A 22,365-nucleotide genomic window follows, 5' to 3' on the forward strand; every position below is an offset into this window, starting at 1 on the left:
GTAAAATTCTCTCAAACCATTTTTTACCCGAAAAATTTGACTTTCAAATTCCTAATATACCTGGAGCAAACAAACTTTAGCTATAGAGTCAAGAAACTAATTTATTTCTGTGCACTTTCTTCAAAAAGTTTTGAAACTGACATATCCTGCTTGGGACTGTTCGAATAATCAGGTTTCAACCTTTTCTCCATTTGCTCACCATATGGATTGAAGCCAAGTCGTTCCATTTCAGCCTGCAATTAGTGCAATACACTTGTGAAAGGGTAGCAATTTTGCTAAGATAATAATCTTAGAACATGATGGGAAGGTAACACTTGACAAAAGAAAATGCAAACCTTCATCGCCATTCTCATAGTCTTCTTATCTTTTTCAGCTTCTGTTCGTGGTGGATGGAGTTTAGTAAAAACGCCAGTTCCAATTGTAACTGGATCCTTACGAATTGTAAACCTTTGTTGTGGTTCGATAAACTGAACTGTATTCATATACAACTCAACCCTGAAATATAAGGGAAGAGTAACACATCGATTCTTCTTCTTAAAAGCAAAGACTCTTAAATTGTAAAGAATAAACAGTGTTATCCAATAAATGGAAGATATGAAACTTGGAAAAAGATAAACATACTCTCCAACTTCTCCGGGCATGATGAAGTCTTTGCCTTTGATTTTGATTATTACTCCGCAATCCCACGTTAGCGAAAATAGATGTTCCGTGAAATAGTTTGCAACTGGTGTCTTCGCACCTCCTTCTTCTGGTTTCAGTATGTACAACTGAAATGAAAGAAATAAATGAACAAAATAAAATGAGTAAGGCATAATACCAACAATAACAAACTTTCCGACAGAACTCTTGGAAATGCTATATTAGTTTTGACCAAAAATTTTCAAAACTATTCCATTAATTCGGTTGGGAAACAAATATTGGAAGTTTGAAATCGTAACATAACTCATAACCTGAGCTTCTACTTTATCAGTAGGAACATGTTTATGCCCTTGGGGTAGAAGTACGCTGCCACGTCGTACCGCTTTACTTTCCACACCTCTCAGTAAAACTCCAAGCTGGTCACCAGGTTCCGCCACGTCTAGCGATTTCTTGAATGTTTCAAGACCTAAAAAATCAGATGCATTTAAAAGCAAAAGGCTGAAATTACATAAAAACAACAGTAACAAAAGTTATAATGACGAATCAAAATTACTTACTGGAAACTACCGACTTGACCGGTTCTTTTCCTCCACCAACTAATTCCACTTTGTCTCCTCTTTTCAACGAACCTCTTTCCAGTTTGCCAGTTATAACAGTACCACGGCCTAAAGTTTTATTTAAAGTGAACTCACCAATTATTTTGTCGTAAAGCAATGTAATAAGACTATAGATGAATTTAAATGGAAAATTCAAAAAAAGTGGTTTACGAGAAATGAAAAATAAGTGAATTAAGAAAAAAATGCCAACGCTTTTTTTAATCATGTTAATATAAAGAAACAACTAGATCCATTCTATCATTTGATGAAATGTATCAATGGAAAAACAGTTACCTTTGATTGCATAAACATGTTCGGCCGGGAACATAACTTCTGTATTCTGATGGCGTTCTGGAATAATGAATGAGTTGTCAAGAACATCTAGAAGTTTCCAGATTGATTCTTCCCCTATTTCTGGATTCTTTCCTTCTAAAGCACAAAGCGCTGAACCAAAAACAACCTGTAATTACTCTTTATGCTAATATGGATTGGTAAAAAGTCACTGTAATTGTTCAATCACTAAATAATGCTTTCATTCAAAAATTTACATTTCTCAAGGAGATTTAGAACGCTTAAATTTATTCCACAACTGACAGAAAATAGCAAATACCACTTCCTCTATAATTACATAACATAAAAGTTCATAAAAGCTGTAATGAAAACCCTCAATAAAAACTTGACAATTATTCCAAAAAATGTAGAAAATAACCGGTGAATCAGATGGATAACTGAGTTCCGAAAGAAGTTCACGCATCTCCATTTCAACTAATTCGTGTGTTTCTTTGTCCGGCACTTCGTCTATTTTATTCAGATATACAACAATATTTTCCAGAGGAATACCAACTTGTCGAGCCAACAATAAATGTTCCCGAGTCTGTAAAAAATCATTAGCATATAGAGAAGACTGATTTTTCCAATACTGAGTGTCTAATCATTTTTGAGAAGTGAAAAAAATTGCTTCGTAAAAGCCAATTACAATAAACTAAAAGCTAACCTGTGGCATAGCTCCATCAGTGGCAGCTACCACTAAAATGGCGCCTTCCATTTGGGCAGTTCCCGTAATCATATTTTTGATATAATCTGCATGACCTGGACAATCGATGTGAGCGTAATGCCGTTTCTCTGTTTCGTATTCCAAATGGAATGCATTAATAGTTATGCCTGAAATCAAAAATACATTCAAATCATTTTCATGTCTCTCACAATTCTCTATTTTAGTTAAGAAAACAGATTTGTTTCAGTTTCTTTGAAGTGTTAACTGTAATCAGAGATGCGATTCGGAATATGCGGCAAGCCTACAAAAGATAGCAGACGAGATTACAGATAAGGAATCCAGAAATGTGCATGCACTTCAAATGGAACATTTAAGCAGGAGAAAATGGAAACGGAGGCAAGATTCCGGTTTGATCAAACAGAAGTGTTCGCAGTATATCTAAATGCAACAAACCACGAGCTTTTTCCTCAGGTGCATTGTCGATTTCATCGTACTTTCTATATTTTGCGCCTTTTTTTGTCGCCAGAACTGGAAAACTTTGACGAATTTAAACGTGAGCTATTTAAAATGCAACATTTAAATGAAGACATTAAAAAAAAAAAACCAAACCTTTAGTAATAGCCGAAGAGAGTGTTGTTTTGCCGTGGTCCACGTGTCCAATGGTACCAACATTGAGATGAGGCTTTGTCCTCTTGTACACTTGCTTTGCTCCCGGAACAGCAAGGCATCGGGCATGTTTTAGTTGGGCTAATTTCGTCAGAAAATTCTCACGAAAACCTCCTGCAGCATTTACCATCTCTGTAATGTGACAATCACATTTACCACCAAAAACGAAAATTGAACAAAATTTAGTTATAAAAATCTAACAGTGCTATTTTATCTTCCCATAAATTTCATCTATTTCCATTCTATCAACCGTTCATTTCCTATTTTTAACAAAAAATGGAAAATATATGAAAGAAAAAAAGGGGAAAAAACATTCCCTAAGATTATTCATTTATTTCATTTAAAAGAATGTATAGAATATCTCAAAAAGCTAACAATTAATTAAACTTAGAAAAGAGAAAATGTAAATACTTACTGGGGCTTGCTAGCATAGATCGATGACATGCTGAGTACACCAACATAATTTATTCCACAGAGCCTGAGAATCGCTTATCAGCAGCCTAACAAAATTGAAAGTAAAGTGAAACAAGTCAAATCACGAAGAGTGGCCGTTCCAGTTTATATAATCGGGCAAAAGAAGCCTTATAATTAAGTTACTCGAATTATAGTTAGGGCGGGGAAATGAATTGCTGAGTTTTTTGGTGATAAGTGATAAGATATGATAAGAACTCATGTAATTCAGTATAATGATATTTCTGTTGACAAATTATTCCTTGCATATTGACAACCTGAATTATTAATTTGTTAGTCTACCGTGTTGTCCTGAGTTTTTTTTTTTTTTTTTTTTTTTTTTTTTAACGGACTTTTGATTAGATTTTATATTTGTTAATAATTCTATTATATCCATTAATATCTTAATTATTTGTCATTATTTGAAAGTTTTTTTTAGATAATAATTGTGCCTAATTTCAGATTGTATTAAGAAGCAATGGTAGAATTGGATTACTTATTTTTGGGATCTGTTGGTTTCTTAACGATAGCGCTAATGCTTATCATACTGCGCATTATTAAATTATATTTTGATGAGAAACAAGCTCGAAAGCGTAAAGAAGCATTAAGCGCAATGGCAGCTGACGAGCATGCTGCAAGAAATGAGCGTGATGTTGTTGGTAAAATTTAGATTAATGTATATAGTTCAGTAAGATTGATCTGAGAAATGCCAAAAGTTATAGCATCCTATTTAATTAATTTGAAATTGCAGATAAGATGGTTTTAGAGTAATTCCTCATACGATTTTAAAATATTTGCTATCAAGCTTTTCAGTTCAGTTTATAATATTTTATTTTTATAATTATCAAAAAATGGTGAGTATTTATTAATTTAAAAATGATGAGTATTTATTTATTTAATTATAATAAATAAGCAACAGGAAATTGCAGTGGTTGGTGGACGACGAGTACAAACAGCACGTCGAAGAGTGCGACACAATGTAGATGATGGTAATAATGATGATATGGGTTTCGTAAGAAATGCTATCGACCAAAATGGTGATATTTCTGAGCAGGGTAATTCTATCATTTAATTAGTTAACAAGTAACCTCTGATAAGTGAGAATAATTGTGATTAGATAATATATATTGCATTCTGATGCACTGATGTTCGAGCGGAAATTCATTAACTTTTTTAGCTATTTGTTGGTTTGAATCTGTCGACTGATTAATTTCAGCGAGATGATAATTTTTAAACTGTAGGATAAAAAGACAGCGAAATTTATGCAGTAATTACAGAAGATTTGCCATCAGCTGATCTAGCCAGAGATGAGCATTTTGGCAAAAAGAAGTTGGCGAAACTTCAAGCTAAAGAAGAACGACGGAAACAAAGAGAAGCTGTAAGCTTGTTTGGTTCTATTCATAGAATGACATTACCAAATTTCGTCTTTTTTAATTAATTTATTTTTTTTTCAATTTCTTAATATTTCCGGTTTTTTATTTCTATGTAGGAATTGTTGGAGCGAGAAGAACGAAAGAAATTGGAGCAGGAAAAAGAAAAACGCCTGCAGAAAGAACGTGAAAAACAAATGGAACAAGAGGAAGAGGAACGTAAAAGGAAATGTCGGGAAAGAGAAGAACGTGAGAAACGAGAGGAAGAGGAATATAAAAAGGTTTATCTAATTATGTAATTTTGATATTGACAATCAATTTTAAAAGATAAAAAATTTTGACTAAAACTTGTTTAACGGGTCATATTCTCCAGCTTCGAGAAACGTTTGCTGTTGATGAAGAAGGATTTGACCAAACTGATGGAGAGGAATCACAGAATCTTCTACGCGATTTCGTTGAGTATGTTCGAAAAACTAAAGTTCGTCATCTGAAGTTCTTTTTCCAAGTTAAATTATGCATTAATTCAGTGTAACACAACTGCCATATTGGAGATAAGGTATTTTAGAGTTTAGATAGAACGAGATAAAGTATTTTAGATGATTCTCATAATTTAATAAAATATGACACCAGACTTCATAATGACAGTGTGATTGTTAATAGAAAATGTTAAATATGAATAGTTCATTCATCGTTATTTTGGGTTTTTAGATTTCTTAGATATTAATATCGTGAACTTAGCAATATGATGACTGAGGGAATTGTCATTCAGTTGCATGGGATGGAATGAAAAAATGTCTAAACAAGGAATTTATGGTGTTATTATTCTACATCTAATACTTTGGAGAATATTGTTGTCTTTACAGGTTGTTAATATAGACGAATTAGGTGCTCATTTCAATCTGCGCACAGAAGATGCGGTGGACCGACTTAACTTTTTGGTAGGCAATGGCACTTTGACAGGAATAATGGACGATCGCGGGAAATTCATTCATATTACTTCAGAAGAACTTCAAGCCGGTTAGTAAATACTTCATTTTAATTTTGTAATTTATTAATACTGAAAATTTCTATGTGAAAAAATCTTAAATCTTGTTTTACATCCAAACATTTTGCAACTTTTGCTTTTTTAGTCGAAAATAAAATATTTGGATTGTAGTCAAAAATTATTTGTTAATGAATAAAACTGAAGTAAACCATTCTTCTAGTTTTTATCTGAGATTAGGCATTTAGCAACGATAGTACTTTACAACTTAGTCAAGCTGATGCATTTTTATGGCCATATTTTGGCACCGAAACGTAGAAATTTAAATTTACAAATATTTCATATCGTTTTATCAGGCTGTTATTTCCAGTTGCAAAATTTATCAACCAGCGTGGTCGAGTGTCGAAAGCAGAATTGATTGAGTATAGTAATAAATTAATTGCCTTAGAATCACGGTGTGTGGAACATGTATCAGAATTGACAGCCGCATGAAGTATTCTTTAACTGCTGGCTATTTAAAACATTGTGTTTTTATCGGTTTTTTTAATTTCTTCAAAATAAATTAGTTTTTCGATTTTATCAAGTATAGTGAGCACGAATGTCTGAAAAATAATTTAAGAGCTTGAATTTCATTTAATTTCATTTTGGAGCCATGCAGAAATGAATATAAAACGATTGTATTAAGGAAGATGAATTTATAGTATTTACATTTGCAACAAAAATTGCAAAAATTGATACTATAAATTTTGCATTTAAACATTTACAGACACATATCTGTTAGACTTTTCGCTAAAGAGAAAATGTCCTGAAGCATGTAAAGTAACATGAAATTAAACTGTTCCCTTGCTCACTGCTAAAATTAAGTAACCAAATATATTGCAATGGTACGTACTATCCGGTTGAGTGCCGACATCTGTGTAGTAACGGTGTCTTTATTATGAAGATCCAATTATACAGGTACGGCCAGTTTTTGAAAGGTGGAAGTTATAAATAGTAAAAAGGATAAGAAACATAGTATCAAAACATGGTTAAAGTTTGTATGTATATGATTACCATATTTGTATATGTCATGCTATGTAAATCCCTATATTGGCTGGCAAATAATCATAAATTGTTCGTATGGTTTTTCGACAATTTCATTGATATCCATACTCATCTTCTTGTATGTTGTATATTGCAATGTATTATGAATACTGTGCGCAGCAAATTTATCCATATCTGTTTATTTTGTTCGGGTTCTGTTTTAGTTCTTGCTAATATCTAAGCAGGTGTTTGAATCTAATAATTTTGAAATCATTTTCACTATGTCGCCTATCACTATTGCTATAGGTATGTATTGCATATTTTGAATCTGAATGAAGGATGCACTAAACACATTGTGCGAATGGCTTTTAACTGCATTGTTTTAATATGTGCATATCATAATCAGATAGTTATCCCATCTTTCAGCGGTGATGGTTTGCGAACATATGTGCCCTTTTTTTTTTTTGAAAGTCTGTACTTTCACATCGTTTACTTTAATTTGCTTTCTAAAGACTATCAGAAACTTTTATTTTCTCAAAATAAAACAAGAGATGTAAGAAGCGCATATAAGAGACTACAAAAGTTGTTTTAGAGAGCTTCAGTAACAGAACAGGGACTTGCGGGCGGGTAAGGTTGCCAAATTAGACATGTGAACTGGCAAGTCTTTACTTAAGTTCAAGCTGGCTGTGCTATCCATTACGGTATCGCTAGCAAGAAATTCTTATTTCAAATTTTCTTCCTTGTTAATGTTCTTTCTTTTTTTTTGTTTGATATTATTAATGAATAGCGGGAAAGAAACAACGGAACAAGAACAGAAAAAGCAAGCTTTTAAGAGCGGCTGCGTCGACGTCGCGGACTACGGCTTCGAGATCGATTGAACCGACTTGGTCCCAGTGGCACCATATTCCCACCAGTTCCGTGTGCACGAGGTGGACTGCGGTATCTACGTGGTGATAGACCACGAAAACTAAATTTAAAAAAAAGAAAAAAACCAGAATAAATAAAGTATAAAAACTATGGAAGTTCAACTTTCCCAGTAAAGTCCAAACCATAAGACTGCTTAGTTACTTGCTAGAACTACAGCAAGTGGATTAATCTATTGAATTCATCAAATTGATATTTTCGACCAATTACCCTTGATCAAACAATAAGCGGCAGTATCTTTTTCATTTTCGTGAAATTTCCGGGGATTTCATTCTCTCAAAACATACCAAAAAATTCTATGTTTTGAAAACATCATTGTTACTCTTCCTAAATTATGAAATTTCAGATGACTTAAAACACTGAGACGTCTTTCTCTTTCCAAACATTCAATGAATAGTAATAAAGAAAAGATTTACCGTAGTGGTGAAAGCGGGCGCCTTCCACTTCCATTAAGCGTGGAACGAGGTGGGTGTGTTAGTTCGCAAGTGACTTCCTGGCCATCAATCTGTCCACCGTCCATGTGTTTCAAAGCTTTCTCTGCATCTTCCGGTTGCTCGAATTCTACATAACCATAACCTTAAAGTATATTAATGCAGGCATTATGCAAAACAACCATATTTAACCTAATAAAGAATAAGAATGGACAAGAAATCTCTACAGAAGAACTCATCTCTTCAACAGGAATAGTACGTTACCGACCAAGTACACGACTCTACTGCGCCACTTATAACCTTGAGTTTGAATATCTTTAAGGAAAAATTATGCCAAAATTGAATTAAAATGTGATATAAATATGAAAGAAAGCAAAAACCTCTGCCAAGATGTGTATGTTGTCGATCCATAGGTAGTTCGCAGCTTCTTAAAGCTCCATACACACTAAAAATTTCCGACAAGTGTTCCTTTGTAACATTGCGACTCAAATTACGCACACACAGACGACGGGGTGGTGGTGTTGCTTTGCGGACTGGACTCGCCTGAAGATGAAGGTCTTTTGAAATTGATGAAAATATAAAAAAGATTAGGTGAACATCTCAACTAAGACATATGAGAAGAGGATTACAATGCCATCATCACACTATTCTCATTTGTCATATTTATCAGGTAGTTGCTTACACTATCGTGATTACTGCTTTAATGTTTATGTAGTCCCAATAATAAACATAATGAACAAGCAATTTAAAACTTTAAAAACCGCAAGGTGTAAATATAACCTATGCAAGCTTACAAAAACAAGTGAGCAAATAATTTAAAAACTCGAAAAAAATGTAAAAAAACTACCTTACGTTCCCGTGAACGTGAACGGTTACGTCTATCTCGGCTACCACTTCGGTCACGCCTCTTAGGTGATGGTGATGGTCGCCGTTTTGGAGATGGCGATGAACGTCGTCGGCGTCGTTCCGGAGTTGGTGATCGACGAGAAGACGCGATAACCACCTTTTCACTACGTTCTGCTCGTGCACCAGCCCGAGGTGAACGCGAACGTCGAGCTGGACTTCGTGCTCGATCTAAATTTAGTTCTCTTTTATCGAGTGAAATAAAAGTAGGAATCTTCAACACGAGAAAAAAGCTGAGTTATGAGGTAACAATTCATAATTTACTTTTTGCTGAACTGAAATAGGTCATAGTTGCTTGGAATTTTATAGATTTAATTCAGATTAAAAACGCCGTGTACTCGTGAAATCAATCTACTCTAGTGAATGAAGACAGATCATGTCACGTCACACTACAAAGGCAATACAGACACAAGTCAACTTCATGGTTAAGATGACCACTACTGCCAACGCTAGAATGAGATAAATACCTTTAGCTGTTTTTCTCGGAGTAGGCGATCTGGAAGATTCCGAACTCGTCGTAGTGCCAGAGCGTGATGTCGAAGAGGAATCACTAAAAGATGAACTTTCCGAAGAGTCGGACGAGCTATCCGAAGAAGAACTACTGCTCGATTCACGCCGTCTCTTCACTTCCTTCTTATTTTCTCTTTCGGTGGGCTTACCTTCAACCATTTCGAATCAGATCTAAAATATTTATCAATTATTCATTCATAAGCCCCTCCATGAACTGTAATGACCAACAGTACATAATGCTCAGTGAACTGTAATGCATAATTCAAGATGAAATAAACGGGGATGCATAAGTACATTAATGCAACTGGGTATCCTATACAACCCTACATCATGCATCCGCTATCTATACATACTCAATCTAATTCATTTCAGCGATATTGATTTTATCAAGAGACACTGATTATACTACTAATTAGACCAGAAGCTAGGCAAACTTTCCATTATATAAATTTTTAATAGGATGAAGAAAACTGCGAAAATAAAATATGCTCATTAGTTGTAATACATATAGCTCAAATCGTACGTAAAATGATAACTTATCACTAAATAAGTGATAATTCTAACATGAGAAATTGATTATTTTGCACCGAAGTATAATAATTTACTTTCTAAATCCAAATAAGTAAATCCTAGGCAAATCAAATTACAAATTACTGCAAAAAAAGAAAAGAAAAATGCCCGCTCTCAAAGGCAACGAGAAATTTACTGAAACTGTTAGCAGCATTATGAAACTTCTCGTCTCATTGCATGAGATATCTCGATTATTATATAATTATTAGATGCAAATTTGAACTGAATTTCGAATTACAATTTAAAATTGAAAAATTTTCAAAGTCTATTAATATTAACACTATCTTTATTTCACGTTCACGTTCACGTTAGCGTTTACGTCAGCACATATTCTCTTTCTAAATTTAACAGTTTTATTACCCTTTTTTATATTAATTTTTAAATTTATTAATTTTATTACTTATATGTTATCATCATTAAAATTTGGAGGAAAAAAGAGAGAAATTCTAGAATTTACATATTTGTTAAATTTAAAGATTAAATTTGCTGTGGAAACATCAATATATCATACAATTATTCATCAATTTTTAATTGATATTTAATATTGCTTCTAGCAATAAAACTTTAAGTTTTTTTTTTTTTTTTTTGAATTTTATTCTGAATTTATTTATCGTTGTATTGTTCAACTCTTAAATAACACTATTATTTCATTTTTTTTAAAAAAAAACAAAAATGAAATTGAATGAAACAAATAAATTTTTTATTTCATTGTTGTAAAAATTTCCAAAAAAAAAAAAAAGGAAAGAAAGAAATGATACATTCATAATAAGCAGAGTTCACTTAAAAAAGAGATTAATCATTTGTTTAAGATAGTTTTTGCTATTTAATTTGACCATTTAAAATCATTGATTGAAATTTCAAATAATGCACTAATATGCTGAATGATTTAAAATTAAAATTTAATTTCATTTTTTTTTTATTTCAAATTTAAACCAAAAGGATGAATAAATGATTGTTGGAAAAAATTCTCAGTATTTAAATTCAAAAAAAAAAAAAAAACGTTTAAATTTAAATTTAAACTAAAAAAAAAGATGTAATTGAGTATGTTTTACAAAGATTAATTAATTGTAAAATGTTTCAAAAAAAATTTTTCAATCATTTTATGTAGTAAAATAGTTGTCACATTGATTTAGTTTTATTCATTTCATTTATTTTAAATTTTACAACAAACATTTTTTTTATTTGTACAAATTTCTAAACTAATTGCAAATATGAATGAATTAAAATAAGGCAATATATATATATATATATATTTTATTCAGTTAAAATTTCTACCTCATTTCTTTCTTTTTTTTTTTTTTAACTTTTCTCTTCCAATATGATCGATTAAAAATTTTCAAATTATTTTAATTGTACAGGAATAAGTTTTTATCATTAACTATTTTAACATATGTGAAAAACAAATATTATTTTATTTTCAAAAAAAATATTTCACAACATTTTTTTCTCACTTCAAAAATGATTTCTCTTTTTTTTAATTTAATCGATAATATTTTATTTTAGTTTTTATTGTTTTACTTACTCTGAAATTTGCATAAATTTTATTAGAACTAAATTCAGTTTGAAAAGCAAAGAGAAATCACATATTTGTGCTATTATATTAGGACAACTGCTGCTATTCAATTTTTACATTTTAACATAAAGATTATCCTATTTCTAGTCAAATAGAACTTATTATCTGTCAAATTATCTCTTCAATATTATCATATCAATTCATCAAATATCATTTAACCATTGTAAAAAGTTTACTGACAAATTCAAAATTATGATTTATTAAATGAGGAAGCTAATCGTTTAGCTGAAAATTACATTTTGTTTTATAAAAATTTTAGCTTATTTTTTCTTTCTTTTTTTGCTTATCAAAATTTTACTTTGATTTATATTTTATTTCATATCTATTTTTTCTCTTTTTTTTTCTTCTTAATACTTATTTCCTTTTTTTTTCTATTTATTATTAATTTGAAAAAATGAAACAATTATTTCATTCGCCATTGTCATTAGATTCTAATATAATTTCTTAATTTATCTTTTAATAAGAGATAGTTCATTAGTTTATTTCTTTTCTATCATTTTATATTAAAAAAAATTCAACTTTTCAATTTCTTTATCAAATTTCATTAGCAAGAATTAGCAATAAAACTCTAAAATAACGTAAAATATATTTTTGGAAATTTTAAGAAGCAAAAAATCGAAATGTTACCGTTAAGAATTAAATAAAATTAGTTAGTTATCAAAATACAATTGATAAAATGTATAAATTATATCAAATGAAAGCATAATTTTATTTATTCAAAATATTAATGATTAGAAATTACATTTTAAATTTCATTTATATTTCTGTTTTAATTATTCAATTTCATTGGAGCAAATAATAATTGTAATTTATTCTACATCAGTCAATTTGTGAATTGAAATCACAAATTGATGATAACTCTCAATACTATTATTAGAGAAAAGCAAAGAATGGCAAAACTGACAGAGAGAGAGAGAGGGAGAGAGAGGAAGAGAAAGAGAGAAAAAGTAAATAAGAAATTAAAATTAAAAATACTTCGGAGAGGGAAGATCATCAATTACTCACTCAGTGCACATCCGGAAAAAAGGAAAAAAAAAAAGGAACGAACGTAGATTTTCTGCTTTTCCTCTTATTTTTTTCAATGTAAATTATCCATCAGAAAAAAATTTATATATATATTACAGATTATTTAATCTGTAAAATTATCATTGCTTTACAACACAATTTTTTCCTACAATTTTTGTTTTTCCTTTCTAAGGATTCAATTAATTAATTATTAATTGAATGAATGATTAACTGATAATAAATTAATTTAAGCAAATATTTCATTTATTTGCTCATAAACTAGTATTTATAACATTTCTATCAGCAAAGGCTAACATTTACTTTTTGTTAATATAACAATAATTAATTTCGTATTTGTTTTCTTTTCTTTTTTTTTTCTGTAATAATTTTACTTTGTCTCAAATTCAAAAGCCATTTAATTTCTAAATTCTTTCAATTTCATACATTAATTTTCACAAATAAATCAATAATTTTAGTCATTTTAAACATTTTCAATTTTTTTTTTTTTTTTTTTAAATCAATACAAAACTTTTTTTTTTTTTTAAAATCTTCATAGTTTCATTGAAGTCTTAATCAAAGCCTTTGTTAGGAAATTCAATATTGTAGTCACAAGTAAGTCTGTCCATTAATGAAATTCTGTGTATGTTTGTATGTATGCATGTGTGCATGTATGTATGTATGTATGTATGTATGTGTGTATGTCTGTACAGGCCTTTATATCCATCTCATATAAGTTAGATTTCATTCTTGCCTTCATTTATTTTTCTACAACTAATAAATTTTTAATCATTATGTTAGCAAAAGAATAACAATGTACGATTATTTTGTTTAGGCTAATGAACATTTACTAGGCTCTTTTTTATTGGCTAAAATTTGCATTATATAAATAATGTAATATTGTAAAATATAAAATTTAATTTTAAACAAAACTGAAAGATTCATTTTTAATTTATTTAAATTTAATGAAATATAATTAACGATCTGTTTCATTATATCATTTAATTTAATCAGAAATGAATTAAATCCAATGACAGTGATAAAAAAGATTAAATGAAAAACATAAAAGCAATTTAATTTATATATGCAATTCCATTCCCTCAGGAAAATTAAATATGCTTATTTGATTTCTCAAATATTATTCATACAATTAGTTTGCTTTCTGAACTTTTAACCATAAAATTAATCTTTCGCATAATTTCATAGCTACTTTAACAATTTCAAATTTGCTCACTTTAGTTTAATACAATTTCAGCCTAAGAATCTAATTTTATGAATTCTTTGATCAATCAATATTGCTCAATGTAAAAATGATCAATCAATTAAATAAACTAACACAACTTAGTATATTTCAACAGAATAATAGAATTTTTAAAAAAAATTTTTGCAAAATTTCAAAAAGCATTTTCCTTTTTTTTTTTTTATTTTTGCCAATTCATTTTCGTAATATAAATAATAAAAAATTCATTTTTGATTTATTTAAATTTAATAAAATATAATTATCGACCTGTTCATTATTCAATGACACTGATAAAATAGATATGTATCAGTAAGAAAGAGAGAGAGAGAGGGAGAGAGAGGGAGAGAGAGAGAGAGAGGGAGAGAGAGAGGGATGTCACTAATTAATGAATGATAATGATAATAGCAGCAGTATTAGTTAGTTAGTATTTCTCTTTCATTTCTTCTCTCATTAACAAAGGATAAATTAGAGTTAAGTTGTAACAATAAGACAGATACATTTCATCTATTCCCTTTGAAAAATGAAATTAGTACAATTTCTGTTTAAAATCAATTTGTAAACCCCCTCCCTCCCTCTCTCTCTCTCTCTCTCCCTCTGTCCTTTCTCTCTCTCACTCCGTGTCTGTTTTCTTCCTTTTTGTCAGTAATTTTATTTAAATCTTTCTCTCTTTTTTTGTTTTGACAATGTTTAATTATTCTCACACATATCCTATCATTATTAATAATTGATTAATGTACTGTAAAATATATTATAATTCTAATTATTTAATTATTTGTTAAATTGTTAATAAGATATTGCAGTAATAAAATTTTGATCAATCAATCAATTAATCAATCAATCAATTAACCAATCAATCAATCAATCAATCATTTAATCAATCAGTTAATCTGCTATGATATCTTTTATTAATTTAGACTAAAAAATGATGGCAACAAAAAAAGAGAAAAAAAAAACTAAATGAAATTAAACATCCAAATCCATTGCATTGGCATAAATATTATCAAAAAAAAAGCTTTCAATGTTATATCAAAAAAAAAAAAATTTAACATTTTACCAATAAACTTTTTATCGTTTTCATTTGAAATTTACTATTATACACTTTTTTTTTTCTTTTCTTTTTTTGATAATTTTAGTTTTTAATACATTTTCAAATTAAAAAAGTTTTTTCTTGAATATTTTTTTTTTTTTGAATAATTAATACTTTCAAATTATACTTGCAGCGACGAAAATTCTAATATTTGATTGATTTGCAAACTTTAAACTTTGTCAAATTTTTATTTCATTTAATCATTTCTCGGCTAAAAATGATTATGGAAGAAAAAAAAATGTATTTTAACGTATTTTATTAAATTTATTTGTGTGTGCACAAATTTGCATAACACATACACATACACACACACACACACACACACACACACACACACACACACACATACATACATACATACATACATACACTATCCTAAATATTCGGAAGCTATAAAAAAAAAATTTTTTTTCATCAATGAATTTACGGAAAAAGATTTCCTTATTAAATTTGTTTGCCATTCTAAAATTGTAAAAGTATTTGAGCTGAGCCTTTTTATTATTTATAAACGAAAACAAATTTCAATTTTAAATACTTACTTATTTTTACTTTGTCATTTTTTTTCTTACATCAATAAAGTAAGCACAATGTGATAGAGACAATTGATAAAGAAAATTAGCACAGTTGTTGAAAGTTAAAATTATTTTCAGAGAAATTTAATGAGCAAAATAATTTGATCGAAATAGTAAGATTAAGGAGAATTAATTTTTATTAAAAGAAAAAAAAAAACAAAAACGATTAAAAAAATTTTTTTAAATTTCTTTTCATTTAGATAATACTAAATTATGTTTAACTTTTTGAGATATTTTAAAATATTTTTTTTTTTTAAAAAAAATGTAGTATAAATCATTGCTGCTTATTTTTTATCATTAAACGGAAATTATTAATATAATTTATTCAGCTGTAATCTAATTTCATCAAAAAAAAAAGAAAGAAAAAGCTCATTCTATTGCTAAAACAAACATTAATAATAATAAAATTCGTGTTATAAGTTTTATTTTATTTTTACTTATCAAAAAGCAAAAGCTTTGAATTTTTTTTTTCTAAAAATAATTTTGAAAAAAAAAATTGAAGCCTAAATCATAACAGCTATAACTTAATTTTTAGAGGAATGGCAAAAAAAAAAATTTCTTTCATTTCGTTTTTCGTTCTTTTTCTTTTTTAAGTCGATATTTGATAGTTGTATATCACTCCACAATTAATTGAAATAATTATTTCCAGTTTTAAATTTCCAGTATTGTAGTAATTGATTAATTGTGAGTGTTATTATCAGTGTGCTTATCATTATTATTATTATTATTATTATTATTAATATTATTACTATTATTACTGTTATTATTATTATTATTATTATTATTATTATTATTATTATTATTATTATTATTATTATTATTATTATTATTATTATTACAATTATTATTGATGATCATTGCATGAAAATAGTTTGTTGATTTTTGAAAATGTTTGATAAATATCTCTTAAGTAAATGTGACATGGTTAATTGAAATTTAATCTAATATGTTATATGTTTTGAATGCTTTTCTTCATCACTATAGTTTACTTTAAGTTACTTTCCTATATAAAATATACTTTACTTTAAGTTATCTTTCTATATCAAATATACTTTACTTTAAGTTACTTTTCTATATCAAATATACTTTAATTTAAGTTACTTTTCTATATCAAATATACTTTAATTTAAGTTACTTTTCTATATCAAATATACTTTAATTTAAGTTACTTTTCTATATCAGATATACTTTACTTTAGATTAGTTGAAAAAGAAAAAAAGAAAGAAGCAAGTAGCATATGATATTTATCATTTTTATCTCTTTTCCTTTGATCATTCTAAACTATTTATCATTTTTATCACTTCTTGTTTATTTCTTTTTTCTTTTTGATATTGAAATGTTAAAGCTGCAAAGCAAATAATATAAGAAGCTAAATTATTCATTCTATAAGCATTCACAACATTAGATATGTTAAGTAATCGTAGAATACTCTAATCATTTTATTCAAATGAGTGTAAATATTCTATGAGCAATAAATTATTTTAATTAATTTTACTATTATTATGAATAAATTAAGCTTAGATTACTTTGCGTGAATGAATGAATGAATGAATGAAAATTTGTTAAATGTTAATTTTGCTTTTCTTTTTAAAAAAAATTTATCGGTTGGTTATATTATTTGTTTATTATATCATAAAACAAATTTTATAAATACTTAATGATAAAAAATAAAAATAAAATTTTGCAAAAATTTCAAGAAAACTTTTTTTTTTTAAATTTTGGTTTACAAGTATGAAAAAGTGCAATAAAATTTGGTACATTCTATACTAACTTTTTTTTTTAAAAAAAAAGGAAAAAAATGTTTTCACTACAAATGCGCAAAATTGAAAATATCAAAAATTGTGTAAAGAGTTTAAAAAAAAAAAAAAATGAGAGAAAAAAATTTAGAAAGCACTTCTTATAGATCAATAATTATGTTTTCAATCTTTTATTTATTTATTTTCTTATTACTAAACAAAAAATCATTTTTCTCTCTCTCTCATTTAATCTAATACATTTACTATCATATTTATCATTTCTTTTTTTTTTTTTTTTGTTTTTGTATTTCTTATCAATTATCAAATTCTTATCATATCTTTTTTTAAATACATGTAGCATTAATCAATAATGTATAAATTAATCGATTATGTACTGTTGATCAAATTAAAATTTAATTATTTTGCAGTATTTATTTCAATGAAATTAAAATGATTGTAATATGCAAAAAAATGGATAAGAATATAAATCAGATTGAAATGAAATTAAACGATGTGAAATGAAATGTTGTCTGTACAATTTATCATATCATTTTCACTGATTATTTTACTTTGTTTACAAATTAATCCATCTGAATTATTATTTTGTCCAAATAAATGTTATTGCGAGAATTCTGAAATGGTTAGTTTTATTTCGAAAATTTTGATATATTATCAATTAATGAATAAATAAAAAGATGAAATGAGTTGAACTTAGGAATATCTAAGAAAATACAAATTAAAAATGTTATTCAGATTTTAATTTTATAGATTTAAACAAACAAATTTTGATTAAAGAAAAGTTCTTTAATCGTAGGAAAAGCTATTATCATTTTTACTTACAGCAGTTTTATTCAAAAAAAAAATGATAATAATAATAAAAAAATAAATAAACAAATATTAATAAATATATGCGCAATAAGATAAAGTTAAAATTTGGAAATTGTCATAAAATTCTTAAATTCTCAGAGCAAAATTATTCTTTAAAGAATTGTTTTCGGTTTTTTAATTTTTTTCAGCTTCGTAAAAATTCGTATAGAAAATATTAATTTAACATTCAAAGTTTGATGCAAAAGTATCAGAATTGATGCAATTATTCTTTCAATAATAAAAAAAAAAAAACAAAACTAATTGATTAGTAAAATTTCACTTTGAGTTTATCAAAATTTCAGGCATAAAATATAAAATTTCAGGTTGATTGTGAAGGTGCACATTTCGAACAGGTACCTAACATATTGAAAACAAAAGTTCGTATTTTAAGGATTAAAAATTCTTCCATTTCAATCATTCAAAAGGGTGCTTTTAAGAGGTATTTTTCAAATTACATTTTTATTTTATTTATTTATTTTTTTGATTCCATTTCTTTCCATAAGAAAAAAATCTTAAAAGCCAAAGGAAAAGTTGTGATATAGTAGCGTAGGCTTTTTCATCATATCAAATCAAATAGTCTAAACAATCAACAGTTTAATAATTAAATGAAATTAAAACAATTAAATTGATTGTTTAAATAATCTATTAACACACTTTTTTTAATGATAAGAATATACAATCTCTTATCAAACACATTACTTAATCTTATCATATAGTGTTACTTAACAAAATTATAGTAATAGTGATAATTGTTAAGATTTTTAATTTAAATTTATTTTTCAGAAACCAATAAACTAATTGGATATCAGTTTCTGTACTTGAAATGTACTTTTTTTTCTAATATAAAAGAATTTAAATAATATAGAAATAAATTCCATATGAAAGAAACTTGTTAGACAAGCGGAAAAGAAAATGAATAAAGCATTTTCGGTTCAGATTATAGCGCCTCATATAAATTACATATGCATGCATACAATGGTCATTAGCGCCAGGAAATGTTTATTAGCGCGAGCAAATGCAGCCACTTTTTTTTTAATTTAAAAAGATTAATTTTCTATTATCAGTGAAGAGATAAAATTAATCGTATATGCTAAAATGATGTGTTAATTTAATAACTCAATTTACAGTAAACAAAAAGACGTATTATTTAAGTTGCAAAATAAAAAAAAAAACAAATTTAAATATTTAATAATTTAATTTAATGAAAACTTTATTTGACTTTTGTTTTAATTTTTTAATAATAACATTTTTGTATATTTGCTAATATTGAAAACAAACGAGCAAACAACAAATGAATAAACAAACACAGACAAGCAAACAACAAACAAATAAACAAGCAAGCTTTCCAATGCTTTTGAAATGTGTTATGACGCTTATTAAAATATTACTACTAGAAAAAGTTAATTAATTTACAACATTTTTCATTTCGCACAGTAAATATCTTTACTCATTGTAAATTTTATTTAACTTGAAAGTATTTAAATTTTTATTGGATTTTTTCGATAAGTACCTTAATAATTCTATATTAATAATTATATGACAATAATAGTATAATAGAAATAGCTAATTTAATACACAATTAAATAATTAATGCATTATTGGTTGAGGTACACAGACCTAAAAGAATTAATAATCGAGAATTGCGACCAGTTGCATACAATTGAAAAATTTGCATTCAAAGGTTTAAGTCGTTTGAAGTAAGTTTTTACTTTAATTTGCTGAAATTTTTCAACAATCAAATTTATTATTATTTTCAACAAAAAAAAATTCTTTTTTTTTTCCTAAATGAATTTGTCAGTTAAATATTTTAAGTCAGAGTTAATATTAACAAATCCTGAAATTAATTAAAAATATTGTCAAGTAAAAATATTCTTTTAAGCATTTGATAGAAATTTTGAAATTAGTAAACATTAAATAAGAATGTTTCTAATTTTTTGAAATAAATGAAAATTCATAATCAATTAAGTAACATAATGTTAAATTATTCATATTTACAACAATACTAAGTTAGAATTTACATATAAATGCAGATCTCTTTATAATGATAACGATAATGATAATGATAGCGATCATAATAATAATAATAATAATAATAGTAATAGAAATGATATAATACATTTAAATTTAACTTCATTAATAAATGTTAAAATTAATAAATAAATTTATAAAATAACTGTTTAAGCCTAATTATTTACATTTTCCCGTTCATTGTGACCAATTATTCGCTTATTTATCATTTCTTTTATATTTTAATTTTCAGTAATTTCATTATAACAAATAAAAATTATGATTACTATTACTTTAAGAAAGTTTAAAAATTGATAAAATATTTTGAAAATATTTTATTTTTTCTTTTTCAGATTACTTCGTTTAGCTAATAATCCAACATTAAATAATATTGCAAAGAATGCATTTTCACAAATAACAAACAGGCATGGCTTACGAATTCAATTAATTAATAATAGTTTTAGTCGAATACGACAGGGTTTATTCAGGTCATTAATTATTATCATTTGAATTTCTTTTTATTATTTTTAACTTTTATTTGTTATAAAATTAAAAATTATTTAATTAATTTTGATTTATTACATTTAATCAAAATGAAATCGATTTGTAATAAATAGTCTGAAATAATCATATTTTGATCAAATTCTTATAATATTACAGGCAATTAAATCATTTGAGAGAATTTACACTGCAAGGTGAAAATTTAAAAATTGAAGTGAATGCATTTGCAAGTTTTACGCAAGTTGATTTTTTCAATTTATTCGGTGTAATTTCATTTGGATTACAATCATTTGAAAATACTTCCAGAATACATAGGTAATAATTATTTTTAATTGATGATAAAAACTTTTAATTTTATAACTTAAATATTAATTTTATTCATTCTTCCTACTTTACAATTTTTATCATATTTATTCCTAGAAAAAATGAGCAAAATGTTAACTAATCTTTCATTGCTTACTTTTTAAAGTAACTTTTAAAGCAACTCAAACTTTCATTACTTTATTCCATAAGGATAAATTAATTCAACAGTTGGTTAGTATAAATTAATTTAAATTTTAAATTCAACAAAAAAAAAAAAAAACATATATACATTAGTGTTGGCGCAAAAACTCAAATAAATGCAGCAACAAAATGCGCCTTCTTGATAATGAGAAATTTGATAATATTATTATATATCTATCAGCTCAATTTTATTTCATCCATCCATCATTATGTAATATTTTTTTTTCTCGAAAGTTTTTCTTTGAAACATTTTTCTCTTTTTTTTTAGACTTGAAATCAGTCATTCACAATTTTCGATCACAGCTGGCGTATTTACTGCTTTATCACATATACGAGAAGTAAACATATATTTACAATTCATTTCTTATTTAAGTTAAATAAAAAAAAAAAGTGAAATACCTAAGTGTTTTTTTTTAATTTTTAAAATATTTAAAAAAAAAATACTTTTTTGATAATTGTAATTTCTTGATTGTAAAAAAAGAAAAGAATAATTTATTGTGTTTATAGATTCATATTATTTCAAATGAAATTGATACGATTGATACGGAAGCATTTACCGGTCTTTATACAATTGGTTCATTAATAATAACTGATAATAAAATTGGTAATATTTCGGGTTATGCATTTGCAACAATTGTTAATATCGGTGAGATTATTATTGAACGGAATACTATCCGGAATCTGGAAACGGAAGCATTAATAAGTGAAGCATGGCAAATTAGATTTCAGGATAATATCCTGTACTGTAGTTGTGCTATTAATTGGCTCAGTTATATCAATGTTTGTTCTTCATTTTATATTTAAATATTAAAACAAAAATTTGTTTTTCCTAGGTTTATTAGGTTTTATTGTTTACGTCATTAATAATAATAATTCTTTTAATTTATTAAAAATACTAACTTATTAATTCTCTGAAGAAAAAATTTGCTAATTTGATAACTTTTATCAATTAGATAAATTGAATAATTGTTTAGCAGTACACATTTTAATAACATTTAATTTTGAACAAGAAATAAGTTAAAAACTTTAAGAGAAGTAAAAAAAGAATAAGAATAGATTTTCCTAAAACTTTTCTTAAAGCTTAATTCTTTAATTTAAATTTCAATTCAAAAAATTTTAATTATTGATTTATTTTTTTTTTTAGAATTCAGTATTACTAAAGAAGAATTTTTGTGGTGCTGAAGAATTTCATCGGTCTTTGTTAAACTATAAGCCGAA

The 22,365-nt window shown here is 26.7% G+C and overlaps 4 protein-coding genes across 5 annotated transcripts; 2 read left to right on the forward strand and 2 right to left on the reverse strand.

Moving 5' to 3' along the window:
- Positions 1–101: 101 nt before the first annotated feature.
- Bma-tufm-1 (elongation factor Tu homologue precursor, putative) lies at positions 102–3,356 on the reverse strand (the record flags this gene model as incomplete). The annotated part of the gene is made up of 11 exons (XM_001902287.2): positions 102–233; positions 336–495; positions 622–767; positions 951–1,105; positions 1,197–1,304; positions 1,530–1,695; positions 1,945–2,109; positions 2,230–2,396; positions 2,683–2,757; positions 2,839–3,027; positions 3,311–3,356. 11 exons carry the CDS (start codon positions 3,354–3,356, stop codon positions 102–104), a joined length of 1,509 nt encoding a protein of 502 aa, XP_001902322.1.
- Positions 3,357–3,823: 467 nt separating this feature from the next.
- Positions 3,824–6,189, forward strand: Bma-ufbp-1 (Protein C20orf116 homolog precursor, putative; the record flags this gene model as incomplete). 2 transcript variants are annotated; one of them, XM_001902288.1, is made up of 7 exons in its annotated part: positions 3,824–4,004; positions 4,275–4,400; positions 4,623–4,723; positions 4,835–4,996; positions 5,089–5,193; positions 5,579–5,732; positions 6,068–6,189. In XM_001902288.1, 7 exons carry the CDS (start codon positions 3,824–3,826, stop codon positions 6,187–6,189), a joined length of 951 nt encoding a protein of 316 aa, XP_001902323.1. The 2 variants fall into 2 exon arrangements, with proteins under 2 accessions (XP_001902323.1, XP_042932418.1); XM_043076484.1 differs by lacking the exon at positions 3,824–4,004 and having other exon boundaries at positions 4,349–4,400.
- A 1,359-nt stretch (positions 6,190–7,548) lies between these two features.
- On the reverse strand, positions 7,549–9,647 carry Bma-rnp-5 (Rnp, putative; the record flags this gene model as incomplete). Its single annotated transcript, XM_001902289.2, has 5 exons — positions 7,549–7,687; positions 8,061–8,220; positions 8,456–8,618; positions 8,923–9,149; positions 9,446–9,647. 5 exons carry the CDS (start codon positions 9,645–9,647, stop codon positions 7,549–7,551), a joined length of 891 nt encoding a protein of 296 aa, XP_001902324.1.
- Positions 9,648–17,905: 8,258 nt separating this feature from the next.
- Positions 17,906–21,951, forward strand: Bma-lron-12 (Uncharacterized protein; the record flags this gene model as incomplete). The annotated part of the gene is made up of 7 exons (XM_043076485.1): positions 17,906–17,908; positions 18,459–18,574; positions 19,743–19,832; positions 20,496–20,630; positions 20,803–20,958; positions 21,416–21,485; positions 21,655–21,951. 7 exons carry the CDS (start codon positions 17,906–17,908, stop codon positions 21,949–21,951), a joined length of 867 nt encoding a protein of 288 aa, XP_042932419.1.
- Between the last annotated feature and the right edge of the window lie 414 nt (positions 21,952–22,365).

Source organism: Brugia malayi, assembly GCF_000002995.4.
Source record: "Brugia malayi strain FR3 genome assembly, contig: Bm_v4_Chr1_scaffold_001, whole genome shotgun sequence".
Classification (NCBI taxonomy): domain Eukaryota; kingdom Metazoa; phylum Nematoda; class Chromadorea; order Rhabditida; family Onchocercidae; genus Brugia; species Brugia malayi.